Genomic DNA, 17,878 nt, shown 5'->3' with positions numbered 1-17,878 from the left:
TGCAGCATTGAAGGTCCCTAAGAACACAGTGGCCTCCATCATTCCTAAATTGAAGGAGTTGGGAAACACCAAGGCTCTTGCTATAGCTGGCCGTCAGGGACGTGACGGCCAGGTGCTTCAACAAAAGTACTCTGACAGAACTCCAGAGTTCCTCTGTGGAGATAGGAGAACCTTCCAGATGGACAACCATCTATGCAGCACTCACCAATCAGGCCTTTATGGTGGAGTGGCCAGACGGAAGCCACTCTTCAGTAAAAGGCACATGACAGACAACGCAGGAATGGCTTCAGGACAAGACTCTGAATGTCCTTCAGTGGCCCAGTCAAAGCCTGGACTTGAACCGAATCGAACACCTCTGGAGAGACTTGAAAATAGCTGTGCAGCAATGCTCCCCATCCAACCTGACAGAGGTTGAGAGGATCTACAGAGAAACATGGGAGAAACTCCCCAAATACAGGTGTGCCAAGCTTGTAACCAATAATCATACCCAATAAGTCTCGAGGCTGTAATCGCTGCCAAAGGTGCTTCAACAAAGTACTGAGTAAAGGGTCTGAATAATAATAGTAAATTTGATATTTCTGTTTTATTATTTTTAATCTTGGAACTACCCATCCCGGATCCGGGAGAATTGTCAGCAACTACACTAATTAGCATAGCGCAATGGTCAAATAATCTTAATAGAAAATATTCATATTCATGAAAATCACAAGTGAAATATATTGGAACACAGCTTAGCCTTTTGTTAATCACCCTGTCATCTCAGATTTTCAAAATATGCTTTACAGCCAATGCTAGACAAGCATTTGTGTAAGTTTATCATAGACTAGCATAGCATTATGCCTTGCTAGCAGCAGGCAACCTTGTCACGAAAATCAGAAAAGCGATCAAATTAAATAGTTTACCTTTGATGAACTTCGGACGTTTTCACTCACGAGACTCCCAGGTAGATAGCCAAAGTTCATTTTCTCCCAAAATCTAATTTTTGGTGTCGAAATAGTTCCGTTTGTTCTTCACGTTTGGCTGAGAAATCGCCCGGAAATTGGGGTCACGACAACGCCGAAAAATATTCCAAATTAGCTCCATAATATTGACAGAAACATGGCAAACGTTGTTTAAAATCAATCCTCAAGGCGTTTTTCTAATATCTATTCGATAATATATCCGTCGGGACAATTCGTTTTTCAGTAGGACCGATTGGAGTAATGGCTACCTCTGTATTTTACGCAAGAATCTCTCTGGGAGCCACCATGAGACCACTTACGCAATGTAGCCGCCTACGGCTATTCTTCAACATAAATGAGTAAAACTACGTCACAATGCTGTAGACACCTTGGGGAATACGTAGAAAGCGTAAGCTCGTCGATGACACATTCACAGCTCAATAGGGACTCATTGGAACGCAGCGCTTTCAAAATCTGGGGCATTTCCGGATTGGATTTTTCTCAGGCTTTCGCCTGCAACATCAGTTCTGTTATACTCACAGACAATATCTTTACAGTTTTGGAAACGGTAGAGTGTTGTCTATCCAAAGCTGTCAATTATATGCATATTCTGGCATCTTGTCCTGGCAAAATATCCCGTTTAAAACGGGAACGTCAAAAAATGAAAATACTGCCCCCTAGTACCAACAGTGATAGCAAGACAAGAGTTTGTGTACGTTTATGGATAGCCTAGCATAGCGTTATGTCCAGCTAGCAGCAGGAAGCTTGGTCACGAAAATCAGAAAAGCAATGAAATTAATCGTTTACCTTTGATGATCTTCGGATGTTTTCACTGACGAGACTCCCAGTTAGACAGCAAATGTTCCTTTTGTTCCATAAATATTATTTTTATACCCAAAATACGTTTTTTTGTCACGTTATGTTCAGAAATCCACTGGTCACGACAACGCCGAAAAAAAATCCAAATTATATCCATAATATCGACAGAAACATGCAAACATTTTTTTGCAATCAATCCTCAAGGTGTTTTTCAAATATCTATTCGATAATATATCAACCGGGACAGTTGGCTTTTCAGTAGGACCGGGAGGAAAAATGGCTACCTCTTTCTTTCATGCAAGAATCACTCTGAGAGCCATCAGCTGGCCACTTACGCAATGTGTTTGTTTACGCTCATTCTTCAACATAAAGGCGTGAAACTACGTCTAAAGGCTGTAGACACCTTAGGGAAGACGTAGAAAAAGGAATCTGGTTGTTTTCCCTTTCAATGGGCAATAGGGATGCATAGAAAGACAGGGGTTTCAAAATAAGGGTCACTTCCTGATTGGATTTATCTCAGGATTTCGCCTGCAATATCAGTTCTGTTATACTCACAGACAATATTTTTACAGTTTTGGAAACTCTAGATTGTTTTCTATCTTTCTATATGCATATTCTAGCATCTGGTCCTGAGAAATAGGCAGTTAACTTTGGGAACGTTATTTTTCCAAAAATAAAAATAGTGCCCCCTAGCTTAAAGTTGCACAAATACCATTATGGGGTATTGTGTTTAGATTGATGAGGGGAGAAAACAATTTAATACATTATAGAATATGGTTTTCAGAAAGTCAAAGTGTCTGAATACTTTCTGAATGCACAGTATAAGCCTGGGATATCAACCATTCAAAGTTGTCCTTAGTTGGAGTGACCATTGAATTCTATAGGTATGTAAGTGACCTTACTGAGTAAAATATTTGCCTGCCATTAGGCCATGTCCTTTGCTAACCTAACATAACTAATGAAAGCCAAGTTTGATGTGTTTATCTTCTGACCATTTGGGCAGAAGTGTCTGGGAACGAGATTAGGTGTCATCTAAACTTAACTTTACAGCCTGTTTCTTCCTTCAGCACAGCATGTCTCCCTTTATATGTTTATATCATATTCAACATAGTGGGTCATGTCACACTTGACATGGGTGATATTGTCACACAGTTAGGCCATGTTTATGAACCCTTTATAAAGCATGACATATACTTAAAGATGCTAAATAACATATTTATGTAGTGTTTATGAAAGCATTACGAAGGCTGTATAAAATCCTTCATAAGCTGAAGGTAATTTAAAGCGGGACCATGAAGGTCAGGCTATGTTATAAAGTTATTATTTGTGAGTATTAAAGATTACATCCCAATCAGTGAAAGAATGATTGATCTAGCTAACTAGCAGATTTACATCAATCATCAACGTCAATGATCAGCTGATAGTTTGTCCTATTTTCCTGATGTCAATCATGTCTTTGTAACCAGTGGTGGAGTGATATTTGTTTATGACATCATCATGTCTCAATCAAGTTTGTACCGACAGATGTCCCCTTTTGAATATCTTTATAGAATATACATGACACGCATCCTCAGATTACGTCTGACTATATCCACATCGTCTCAAAAACGTGTTATATTTAACACCTTCCTACACCACGTTAGGCAATCCTCATTTCAAAATAGTCTCTAAACATCCATGTCAATCTTGAATGATAATTCATCACGTTTTACTGGTGAAATGTCCACGCTGCATCCCAATCATCTCAGTCATTATCATGGGAAAATGCATTTAGAAATGATTGAATTACTGTTTTGTGAGGGAATTAACCAGGAGCTATATGTATCAATCCTTTCCAGATAACAGAGGCAATGAGACTGCAGAGAAAGACCTGCTACAGACCAGTTACAACACCCTGAGTGAAGAGAGAGACCAGCTACAGACCAGTTACAACACCCTAACTGAAGAGAGAGACCAGCTACAGACCAGTTACAACACCCTGACTGAAGAGAGAGACCAGCTACAGACCAGTTACAAAACCCTGACTGAAGAGAGACACCAGGTAAAACCCATTTACAACAATCTGACTAAAAAGGGAAAGCAGCTACAGACCAGGTACAACACCCTGACTAAAGAGAGAGACCAGCTACAGACCAGTTACAACACCCTGACTAAAGAGAGAGACCAGCTACAGACCAGTTACAACACCCTGACTAAAGAGAGAGACCAGCTACAGAAGGATAGAGATGATCTCACGTCAAAGTTCTCTAATCTGAGTGAGTTAACCTGATAAATGATCAAAACAACACATATCTAATATGCAGTAAACTTGTGTTCGTATTCTACAATAATAGGTGCAGAATAACAAGATGGAAATGCATGTTGTTGTCTTGTAGAACAAAAATGTCCTGAAGGTTGGCAGAAGTTTGAATCCAGTTGGTACTTCCTGTCTACAGTGAAAAAACCCTGGAGGGAGAGTAGACAGGACTGTCTGAAGAGAGGAGCAGACATGGTGATCATAAACAGTGATAAGGAACAGGTGAGAGAATCAAACATGCCTTGGTCAGTAATGTATCTTCCAGTATTTAACACATGTAGTCTATAGTAGTTGAAATCATCAGTATCTTTCTCACCAACAGGAGTTTCTCTTCAGCTTCTTTAAGAGAGCCTGGATTGGTCTGACTGACTCTGTTACTGAGGGGACCTGGAAATGGGTGGACGGCACCCCACTGACAACCCAAAGGTAAGAGACTACTGCTCTAAAATAACACTGACCACCCCAAGGTAAGAGACTACTGCTCTATAATAACACTGACCACCCCAAGGTAAGAGACTACTGCTCTATAATAACACTGTCCACCCCAAGGTAAGAGACTACTGCTCTATAATAACACTGACCACCCCAAGGTAAGAGACTACTGCTCTATAATAACACTGTCCACCCCAAGGTAAGAGACTACTGCTCTAAAAACACTGACCACCCCAAGGTAAGAGACTACTGCTCTAATAACACTGACCACCCCAAGGTAAGAGAATACTGCTCTATAATAACATTGACCACTCCAAGGTAAGAGACTACTGATCTATAATAACACTGACCACCCCAAGGTAAGAGACTACTGCTCTATAATAACACTGACCACCCCAAGGTAAGAGACTACTGCTCTATAATAACACTGACCACCCCAAGGTAAGAGACTACTGCTCTATAATAACAATAACCACATTGTAATGAGTAGGACTGATTATCCGTGTTGTTCATAATTCAAAGAACACAAGGTGAGACTTGACCATCCAGGTGTGATAGAGACCTTTAGCAGATTACATGTTGCTTCAAATCATGTTCATAGATGTCATTCCAAAAGCACTAAAGACATATCTTAAAATATAATTTAAAAAATACAGATAAAGTGTTGGTTATTGTTCCAAATAAGGCAATGCTCCTTTTAAATCTGAAAAACATGTCTGTATTTACATAGACACCTTTTTTTGTTTTTTACACTGACACTCTTGCACTGACTCTATGTACACACTCACTAGACTCTACCCACACACTCACTAGACTCTACCCACACACTAACTAGACTCTACCCACTCACTCACTAAACTCTACCCACACACTCACTAGACTCTACCCACACACTCACTAGACTCTACCCACACACTCACTAGACTCTACCCACACACTCACTAGACTCTACCCACACACTCACTAGACTCTACCCACACACTCACTAGACTCTACCCACACACTCACTAGACTCTACCCACACACTCACTAGACTCTAACCACACACTCACTACTCTACCCACTCACTCACTAGACTCTACCCACACACTCACTAGACTCTACCCACACACTCACTAGACTCTACCCACACACTCACTAGACTCTACCCACACACTGACTAGACTCTACCCACACACTCACTAGACTCTATCCACACACTCACTAGACTCTACCCACACACTCACTAGACTCTACCCACACACTCACTAGACTCTACCCACACACTCACTAGACTCTACCCACACACTCACTAGACTCTACCCACACACTCACTAGACTCTACCCACACACTCAATTGACTCTACCCCCACAACACTCACTAGACTCTACCCACACAATCACTAGACTCTACCCACACACTCACTAGACTCTACCCACAAACTCACTAGACTCTACCCACACACTCACTAGACTCTACCCACACACTCACTAGACTCTACTCACACACTCACTAGACTCTACCCCCACACTCACTAGACTCTACCCACACACTCACTAGACTCTACCCACACACTCACTAGACTCTACCCACACACTCACTAGACTCTACCCACACACTCACTAGACTCTACCCACACACTCACTAGACTCTACCCACACACTCCCTAGACTCTACCCACACACTCACTGGACTCTACCCACACACTCACTGGACTCTACCCACACACTCACTAGACTCTATCCACACACTGACTAGACTCTACCCACACACTGACTAGACTCTACTCACACACTGACTAGACTCTACCCACACACTGACTAGATTCTACCCACACACTGACTAGACTCTACCCACACACTGACTAGACTCTACCCACACACTGACTAGACTCCACCCACACACTCACTAGACTCTACCCACACACTCACTAGACTCTACCCACACACTCACTAGACTCTACCCACACACTCACTAGACTCTACCCACACACTCACTAGACTCTACCCACACACTCACTAGACTCTACCCACACACTCACTAGACTCTACCCACACACACAATTGACTCTACCCCCACAACACTCACTAGACTCTACCCACACAATCACTAGACTCTACCCACACACTCACTAGACTCTACCCACACACTCACTAGACTCTACCCACACACTCACTAGACTCTACCCACACACTCACTAGACTCTACTCACATACTCACTAGACTCTACCCCCACACTCACTAGACTCTACCCACACACTCACTAGACTCTACCCACACACTCACTAGACTCTACCCACACACTCACTAGACTCTACCCACACACTCACTAGACTCTACCCACACACTCACTAGACTCTACCCACACACTCACTGGACTCTACCCACACACTCACTAGACTCTATCCACACACTGACTAGACTCTACCCACACACTGACTAGACTCTACTCACACACTGACTAGACTCCACCCACACACTGACTAGACTCCACCCACACACTCACTAGACTCTACCCACACACTCACTAGACTCTACCCACACACTCCCTAGACTCTACCCACACACTCACTGGACTCTACCCACACACTCACTGGACTCTACCCACACACTCACTAGACTCTATCCACACACTGACTAGACTCTACCCACACACTGACTAGACTCTACTCACACACTGACTAGATTCCACCCACACACTGACTAGACTCTACCCACACACTCACTAGACTCTACCCACACACTCACTAGACTCTACCCACACACTCACTAGACTCTACCCACACACTCACTAGACTCTACCCACACACTCACTAGACTCTACCCACACACTCACTAGACTCTACCCACACACTCAATTGACTCTACCCCCACAACACTCACTAGACTCTACCCACACAATCACTAGACTCTACCCACACACTCACTAGACTCTACCCACACACTCACTAGACTCTACCCACACACTCACTAGACTCTACCCACACACTCACTAGACTCTACCCACACACTCACTAGACTCTACCCACACACTCACTAGACTCTACTCACACACTCACTAGACTCTACCCCCACACTCACTAGACTCTACCCACACACTCACTAGACTCTACCCACACACTCACTAGACTCTACCCACACACTCACTAGACTCTACCCACACACTCACTAGACTCTACCCACACACTCACTAGACTCTACTCACACACTCACTAGACTCTACCCCCACACTCACTAGACTCTACCCACACACTCACTAGACTCTACCCACACACTCACTAGACTCTACCCACACACTCCCTAGACTCTACCCACACACTCACTGGACTCTACCCACACACTCACTGGACTCTACCCACACACTCACTAGACTCTATCCACACACTGACTAGACTCTACCCACACACTGACTAGACTCTACTCACACACTGACTAGACTCCACCCACACACTGACTAGACTCCACCCACACACTCACTAGACTCTACCCACACACTCACTAGACTCTACCCACACACTCACTAGACTCTACCCACACACTCACTAGACTCTACCCACACACTCACTAGACTCTACCCACACACTCACTAGACTCTACCCACACACTCACTAGACTCTACCCACACACTCACTAGACTCTACCCACACACTCACTAGACTCTAACCACACACTCACTAGACTCTACCCACACACTCACTAGACTCTACCCACACACTCACTAGACTCTACCCACACACTCACTAGACTCTACCCACACACTCACTAGACTCTACCCACACACTCACTAGACTCTACCCACACACTCACTAGACTCTACTCACACACTCACTAGACTCTACCCACACACTCACTAGACTCTACCCACACACTCACTAGACTCTACCCACACACTCACTAGACTCTACCCACACACTCCCTAGACTCTACCCACACACTCACTGGACTCTACCCACACACTCACTGGACTCTACCCACACACTCACTAGACTCTATCCACACACTGACTAGACTCTACCCACACACTCACTAGACTCTACCCCCACACTCACTAGACTCTACCCACACACTCACTAGACTCTACACACACACTCACTAGACTCTACCCACACACTCACTAGACTCTACCCACACACTCCCTAGACTCTACCCACACACTCACTGGACTCTACCCACACACTCACTGGACTCTACCCACACACTGACTAGACTCCACCCACACACTGACTAGACTCCACCCACACACTCACTAGACTCTACCCACACACTCACTAGACTCTACCCACACACTCACTAGACTCTACCCACACACTCACTAGACTCTACCCACACACTCACTAGACTCTACCCACACACTCACTAGACTCTACCCACACACTCACTAGACTCTACCCACACACTCAATTGACTCTACCCCCACAACACTCACTAGACTCTACCCACACAATCACTAGACTCTACCCACACACTCACTAGACTCTACCCACACACTCACTAGACTCTACTCACACACTCACTAGACTCTACCCCCACACTCACTAGACTCTACCCACACACTCACTAGACTCTACCCACACACTCACTAGACTCTACCCACACACTCACTAGACTCTACCCACACACTCACTAGACTCTACCCACACACTCACTAGACTCTACCCACACACTCACTAGACTCTACCCACACACTCACTAGACTCTACCCACACACTCACTAGACTCTACCCACACACTCCCTAGACTCTACCCACACACTCACTGGACTCTACCCACACACTCACTGGACTCTACCCACACACTCACTAGACTCTATCCACACACTGACTAGACTCTACCCACACACTGACTAGACTCTACTCACACACTGACTAGACTCCACCCACACACTGACTAGACTCCACCCACACACTCACTAGACTCTACCCACACACTCACTAGACTCTACCCACACACTCACTAGACTCTACCCACACACTCACTAGACTCTACCCACACACTCACTAGACTCTACCCACACACTCACTAGACTCTACCCACACACTCACTAGACTCTACCCACACACTCACTAGACTCTACCCACACACTCACTAGACTCTACCCACACACTCACTAGACTCTACCCACACACTCACTAGACTCTACCCACACACTCACTAGACTCTACCCACACACTCACTAGACTCTACCCACACACTCACTAGACTCTACCCACACACTCACTAGACTCTACCCACACACTCCCTAGACTCTACCCACACACTCACTGGACTCTACCCACACACTCACTGGACTCTACCCACACACTCACTAGACTCTATCCACACACTGACTAGACTCTACCCACACACTCACTAGACTCTACCCCCACACTCACTAGACTCTACCCACACACTCACTAGACTCTACCCACACACTCACTAGACTCTACCCACACACTCACTAGACTCTACACACACACTCACTAGACTCTACCCACACACTCACTAGACTCTACCCACACACTCCCTAGACTCTACCCACACACTCACTGGACTCTACCCACACACTCACTGGACTCTACCCACACACTGACTAGACTCCACCCACACACTGACTAGACTCCACCCACACACTCACTAGACTCTACCCACACACTCACTAGACTCTACCCACACACTCACTAGACTCTACCCACACACTCACTAGACTCTACCCACACACTCACTAGACTCTACCCACACACTCACTAGACTCTACCCACACACTCACTAGACTCTACCCACACACTCAATTGACTCTACCCCCACAACACTCACTAGACTCTACCCACACAATCACTAGACTCTACCCACACACTCACTAGACTCTACCCACACACTCACTAGACTCTACTCACACACTCACTAGACTCTACCCCCACACTCACTAGACTCTACCCACACACTCACTAGACTCTACCCACACACTCACTAGACTCTACCCACACACTCGCTAGACTCTACCCACACACTCGCTAGACTCTACCCACACACTCGCTAGACTCTACCCACACACTCGCTAGACTCTACCCACACACTCGCTAGACTCTACCCACACACTCGCTAGACTCTACCCACACACTCGCTAGACTCTACCCACACACTCGCTAGACTCTACCCTCACACTCGCTAGACTCTACCCACACACTCGCTAGACTCTACCCACACACTCGCTAGACTCTACCCACACACTCGCTAGACTCTACCCACACACTCGCTAGACTCTACCCACACACTCGCTAGACTCTACCCACACACTCGCTAGACTCTACCCACACACTCGCTAGACTCTACCCACACACTCGCTAGACTCTACCCACACACTCAGAGAACTCTACCCACACACTCACTAGACTCTATCCACACACTGACTAGACTCTACCCACACACTGACTAGACTCTACTCACACACTGACTAGACTCCACCCACACACTGACTAGACTCCACCCACACACTCACTAGACTCTACCCACACACTCACTAGACTCTACCCACACACTCCCTAGACTCTACCCACACACTCACTGGACTCTACCCACACACTCACTAGACTCTACCCACACACTCAATTGACTCTACCCCCACAACACTCACTAGACTCTACCCACACAATCACTAGACTCTACCCACACACTCACTAGACTCTACCCACACACTCACTAGACTCTACCCCCACACTCACTAGACTCTACCCACACACTCACTAGACTCTACCCACACACTCACTAGACTCTACCCACACACTCACTAGACTCTACCCACACACTCCCTAGACTCTACCCACACACTCACTGGACTCTACCCACACACTCACTGGACTCTACCCACACACTCACTAGACTCTATCCACACACTGACTAGACTCTACCCACACACTGACTAGACTCTACTCACACACTGACTAGACTCCACCCACACACTGACTAGACTCCACCCACACACTCACTAGACTCTACCCACACACTCACTAGACTCTACCCACACACTCACTAGACTCTACCCACACACTCACTAGACTCTACCCACACACTCACTAGACTCTACCCACACACTCACTAGACTCTACCCACACACTCACTAGACTCTACCCACACACTCACTAGACTCTACCCACACACTCACTAGACTCTACCCACACACTCACTAGACTCTACCCACACACTCACTAGACTCTACCCACACACTCACTAGACTCTACCCACACACTCACTAGACTCTACCCACACACTCACTAGACTCTACCCACACACTCACTAGACTCTACCCACACACTCACTAGACTCTACCCACACACTCACTAGACTCTACCCACACACTCACTGGACTCTACCCACACACTCACTGGACTCTACCCACACACTCACTAGACTCTACCCACACACTCACTAGACTCTACCCACACACTCACTAGACTCTACCCACACACTCACTAGACTCTACCCACACACTCCCTAGACTCTACCCACACACTCACTGGACTCTACCCACACACTCACTAGACTCTACCCCCACACTCACTAGACTCTACCCACACACTCACTAGACTCTACCCACACACTCACTAGACTCTACCCACACACTCACTAGACTCTACACACACACTCACTAGACTCTACCCACACACTCACTAGACTCTACCCACACACTCCCTAGACTCTACCCACACACTCACTGGACTCTACCCACACACTCACTGGACTCTACCCACACACTGACTAGACTCCACCCACACACTGACTAGACTCCACCCACACACTCACTAGACTCTACCCACACACTCACTAGACTCTACCCACACACTCACTAGACTCTACCCACACACTCACTAGACTCTACCCACACACTCACTAGACTCTACCCACACACTCACTAGACTCTACCCACACACTCACTAGACTCTACCCACACACTCAATTGACTCTACCCCCACAACACTCACTAGACTCTACCCACACAATCACTAGACTCTACCCACACACTCACTAGACTCTACCCACACACTCACTAGACTCTACTCACACACTCACTAGACTCTACCCCCACACTCACTAGACTCTACCCACACACTCACTAGACTCTACCCACACACTCGCTAGACTCTACCCACACACTCGCTAGACTCTACCCACACACTCGCTAGACTCTACCCACACACTCGCTAGACTCTACCCACACACTCGCTAGACTCTACCCACACACTCGCTAGACTCTACCCACACACTCGCTAGACTCTACCCACACACTCGCTAGACTCTACCCACACACTCGCTAGACTCTACCCTCACACTCGCTAGACTCTACCCACACACTCGCTAGACTCTACCCACACACTCGCTAGACTCTACCCACACACTCGCTAGACTCTACCCACACACTCGCTAGACTCTACCCACACACTCGCTAGACTCTACCCACACACTCGCTAGACTCTACCCACACACTCGCTAGACTCTACCCACACACTCGCTAGACTCTACCCACACACTCAGAGAACTCTACCCACACACTCACTAGACTCTATCCACACACTGACTAGACTCTACCCACACACTGACTAGACTCTACTCACACACTGACTAGACTCCACCCACACACTGACTAGACTCCACCCACACACTCACTAGACTCTACCCACACACTCACTAGACTCTACCCACACACTCACTAGACTCTACCCACACACTCACTAGACTCTACCCACACACTCACTAGACTCTACCCACACACTCACTAGACTCTACCCACACACTCCCTAGACTCTACCCACACACTCACTGGACTCTACCCACACACTCACTGGACTCTACCCACACACTCACTAGACTCTACCCACACACTCACTAGACTCTACCCACACACTCACTAGACTCTACCCACACACTCACTAGACTCTACCCACACACTCCCTAGACTCTACCCACACACTCACTGGACTCTACCCACACACTCACTAGACTCTACCCCCACACTCACTAGACTCTACCCACACACTCACTAGACTCTACCCACACACTCACTAGACTCTACCCACACACTCACTAGACTCTACACACACACTCACTAGACTCTACCCACACACTCACTAGACTCTACCCACACACTCCCTAGACTCTACCCACACACTCACTGGACTCTACCCACACACTCACTGGACTCTACCCACACACTGACTAGACTCCACCCACACACTGACTAGACTCCACCCACACACTCACTAGACTCTACCCACACACTCACTAGACTCTACCCACACACTCACTAGACTCTACCCACACACTCACTAGACTCTACCCACACACTCACTAGACTCTACCCACACACTCACTAGACTCTACCCACACACTCACTAGACTCTACCCACACACTCAATTGACTCTACCCCCACAACACTCACTAGACTCTACCCACACAATCACTAGACTCTACCCACACACTCACTAGACTCTACCCACACACTCACTAGACTCTACTCACACACTCACTAGACTCTACCCCCACACTCACTAGACTCTACCCACACACTCACTAGACTCTACCCACACACTCGCTAGACTCTACCCACACACTCGCTAGACTCTACCCACACACTCGCTAGACTCTACCCACACACTCGCTAGACTCTACCCACACACTCGCTAGACTCTACCCACACACTCGCTAGACTCTACCCACACACTCGCTAGACTCTACCCACACACTCGCTAGACTCTACCCACACACTCGCTAGACTCTACCCTCACACTCGCTAGACTCTACCCACACACTCGCTAGACTCTACCCACACACTCGCTAGACTCTACCCACACACTCGCTAGACTCTACCCACACACTCGCTAGACTCTACCCACACACTCGCTAGACTCTACCCACACACTCGCTAGACTCTACCCACACACTCGCTAGACTCTACCCACACACTCGCTAGACTCTACCCACACACTCAGAGAACTCTACCCACACACTCACTAGACTCTATCCACACACTGACTAGACTCTACCCACACACTGACTAGACTCTACTCACACACTGACTAGACTCCACCCACACACTGACTAGACTCCACCCACACACTCACTAGACTCTACCCACACACTCACTAGACTCTACCCACACACTCCCTAGACTCTACCCACACACTCACTGGACTCTACCCACACACTCACTGGACTCTACCCACACACTCACTAGACTCTATCCACACACTGACTAGACTCTACCCACACACTGACTAGACTCTACTCACACACTGACTAGACTCCACCCACACACTGACTAGACTCTACCCACACACTCACTAGACTATACCCACACACTCACTAGACTCTACCCACACACTCACTAGACTCTACCCACACACTCACTAGACTCTACCCACACACTCACTAGACTCTACCCACACACTCACTAGACTCTACCCACACACTCAATTGACTCTACCCCCACAACACTCACTAGACTCTACCCACACAATCACTAGACTCTACCCACACACTCACTAGAATCTACCCACACACTCACTAGACTCTACCCACACACCCACTAGACTCTACCCACACACTCACTAGACTCTACCCACACACTCACTAGACTCTACCCACACACTCACTAGACTCTACTCACACACTCACTAGACTCTACCCCCACACTCACTAGACTCTACCCACACACTCACTAGACTCTACCCACACACTCACTAGACTCTACCCACACACTCACTAGACTCTACCCACACACTCACTAGACTCTACCCACACACTCACTAGACTCTACTCACACACTCACTAGACTCTACCCCCACACTCACTAGACTCTACCCCCACACTCACTAGACTCTACCCACACACTCACTAGACTCTACCCACACACTCACTAGACTCTACCCACACACTCCCTAGACTCTACCCACACACTCACTGGACTCTACCCACACACTCACTGGACTCTACCCACACACTCACTAGACTCTATCCACACACTGACTAGACTCTACCCACACACTGACTAGACTCTACTCACACACTGACTAGACTCCACCCACACACTGACTAGACTCCACCCACACACTCACTAGACTCTACCCACACACTCACTAGACTCTACCCACACACTCACTAGACTCTACCCACACACTCACTAGACTCTACCCACACACTCACTAGACTCTACCCACACACTCACTAGACTCTACCCACACACTCACTAGACTCTACCCACACACTCACTAGACTCTACCCACACACTCACTAGACTCTACCCACACACTCACTAGACTCTACCCACACACTCACTAGACTCTACCCACACACTCACTAGACTCTACCCACACACTCACTAGACTCTACCCACACACTCACTAGACTCTACTCACACACTCACTAGACTCTACCCCCACACTCACTAGACTCTACCCACACACTCACTAGACTCTACCCACACACTCACTAGACTCTACCCACACACTCACTAGACTCTACCCACACACTCACTAGACTCTACCCACACACTCACTAGACTCTACCCACACACTCCCTAGACTCTACCCACACACTCACTGGACTCTACCCACACACTCACTGGACTCTACCCACACACTCACTAGACTCTATCCACACACTGACTAGACTCTACCCACACACTCACTAGACTCTACCCCCACACTCACTAGACTCTACCCACACACTCACTAGACTCTACCCACACACTCACTAGACTCTACCCACACACTCACTAGACTCTACACACACACTCACTAGACTCTACCCACACACTCACTAGACTCTACCCACACACTCCCTAGACTCTACCCACACACTCACTGGACTCTACCCACACACTCACTGGACTCTACCCACACACTGACTAGACTCCACCCACACACTGACTAGACTCCACCCACACACTCACTAGACTCTACCCACACACTCACTAGACTCTACCCAAACACTCACTAGACTCTACCCACACACTCACTAGACTCTACCCACACACTCACTAGACTCTACCCACACACTCACTAGACTCTACCCACACACTCACTAGACTCTACCCACACACTCAATTGACTCTACCCCCACAACACTCACTAGACTCTACCCACACAATCACTAGACTCTACCCACACACTCACTAGACTCTACCCACACACTCACTAGACTCTACTCACACACTCACTAGACTCTACCCCCACACTCACTAGACTCTACCCACACACTCACTAGACTCTACCCACACACTCACTAGACTCTACCCACACACTCACTAGACTCTACCCACACACTCACTAGACTCTACCCACACACTCACTAGACTCTACCCACACACTCACTAGACTCTACCCACACACTCACTAGACTCTACCCACACACTCACTAGACTCTACCCACACACTCCCTAGACTCTACCCACACACTCACTGGACTCTACCCACACACTCACTGGACTCTACCCACACACTCACTAGACTCTATCCACACACTGACTAGACTCTACCCACACACTGACTAGACTCTACTCACACACTGACTAGACTCCACCCACACACTGACTAGACTCCACCCACACACTCACTAGACTCTACCCACACACTCACTAGACTCTACCCACACACTCACTAGACTCTACCCACACACTCACTAGACTCTACCCACACACTCACTAGACTCTACCCACACACTCACTAGACTCTACCCACACACTCACTAGACTCTACCCACACACTCACTAGACTCTACCCACACACTCACTAGACTCTACCCACACACTCACTAGACTCTACCCACACACTCACTAGACTCTACCCACACACTCACTAGACTCTACCCACACACTCACTAGACTCTACCCACACACTCACTAGACTCTACCCACACACTCACTAGACTCTACTCACACACTCACTAGACTCTACCCCCACACTCACTAGACTCTACCCACACACTCACTAGACTCTACCCACACACTCACTAGACTCTACCCACACACTCACTAGACTCTACCCACACACTCACTAGACTCTACCCCCACACTCACTAGACTCTACCCACACACTCACTAGACTCTACCCACACACTCACTAGACTCTACCCACACACTCACTAGACTCTACCCACACACTCACTAGACTGTACCCACACACTCACTAGACTCTACCCACACACTCACTAGACTCTACCCACACACTCACTAGACTCTACCCACACACTCACTAGACTCTACCCACACACTCACTAGACTCTACCCACACACTCACTAGACTCTACCCACACACTCACTAGACTCTACCCACACACTCACTAGACTCTACCCACACACTCACTAGACTCTACCCACACACTCACTAGACTCTACCCACACACTCACTAGACTCTACTCACACACTCACTAGACTCTACCC

General features: G+C 47.5%; 2 protein-coding genes across 3 annotated transcripts in view; one reads left to right on the top strand and one right to left on the bottom strand.

Moving 5' to 3' along the window:
- Positions 1-17,878, bottom strand: part of LOC110534503 (CD209 antigen-like protein C) — a 69,450-nt gene that overhangs the window by 23,458 nt on the left and 28,114 nt on the right. The gene's annotated exons all lie outside the window — the stretch shown is intronic.
- The window catches only part of LOC118941449 (CD209 antigen-like protein A), a 35,443-nt gene that overhangs the window by 4,536 nt on the left and 13,029 nt on the right, over positions 1-17,878 (top strand). Inside the window, exons 3-4 of one of the 2 annotated variants that reach the window (XM_036954177.1) lie at positions 3,599-4,278; positions 4,379-4,550. In XM_036954177.1, coding sequence (XP_036810072.1) covers positions 3,599-4,029 — 431 coding nt within the window. In that variant the 3' untranslated portion in view covers positions 4,030-4,278; positions 4,379-4,550. Of the gene's footprint in view, positions 1-3,598; positions 4,279-4,378; positions 4,551-17,878 lie in introns of those variants that run through there. The other variant, XM_036954178.1, reaches the window with a different exon arrangement.

Source organism: Oncorhynchus mykiss, chromosome 19 (assembly GCF_013265735.2).
Source record: "Oncorhynchus mykiss isolate Arlee chromosome 19, USDA_OmykA_1.1, whole genome shotgun sequence".
Taxonomy (NCBI): Eukaryota; Metazoa; Chordata; class Actinopteri; order Salmoniformes; family Salmonidae; genus Oncorhynchus; species Oncorhynchus mykiss.
The sequence above is the reverse complement of the archived record's forward strand: the minus strand, read 5'-3'. Positions and strand labels throughout refer to the sequence as shown.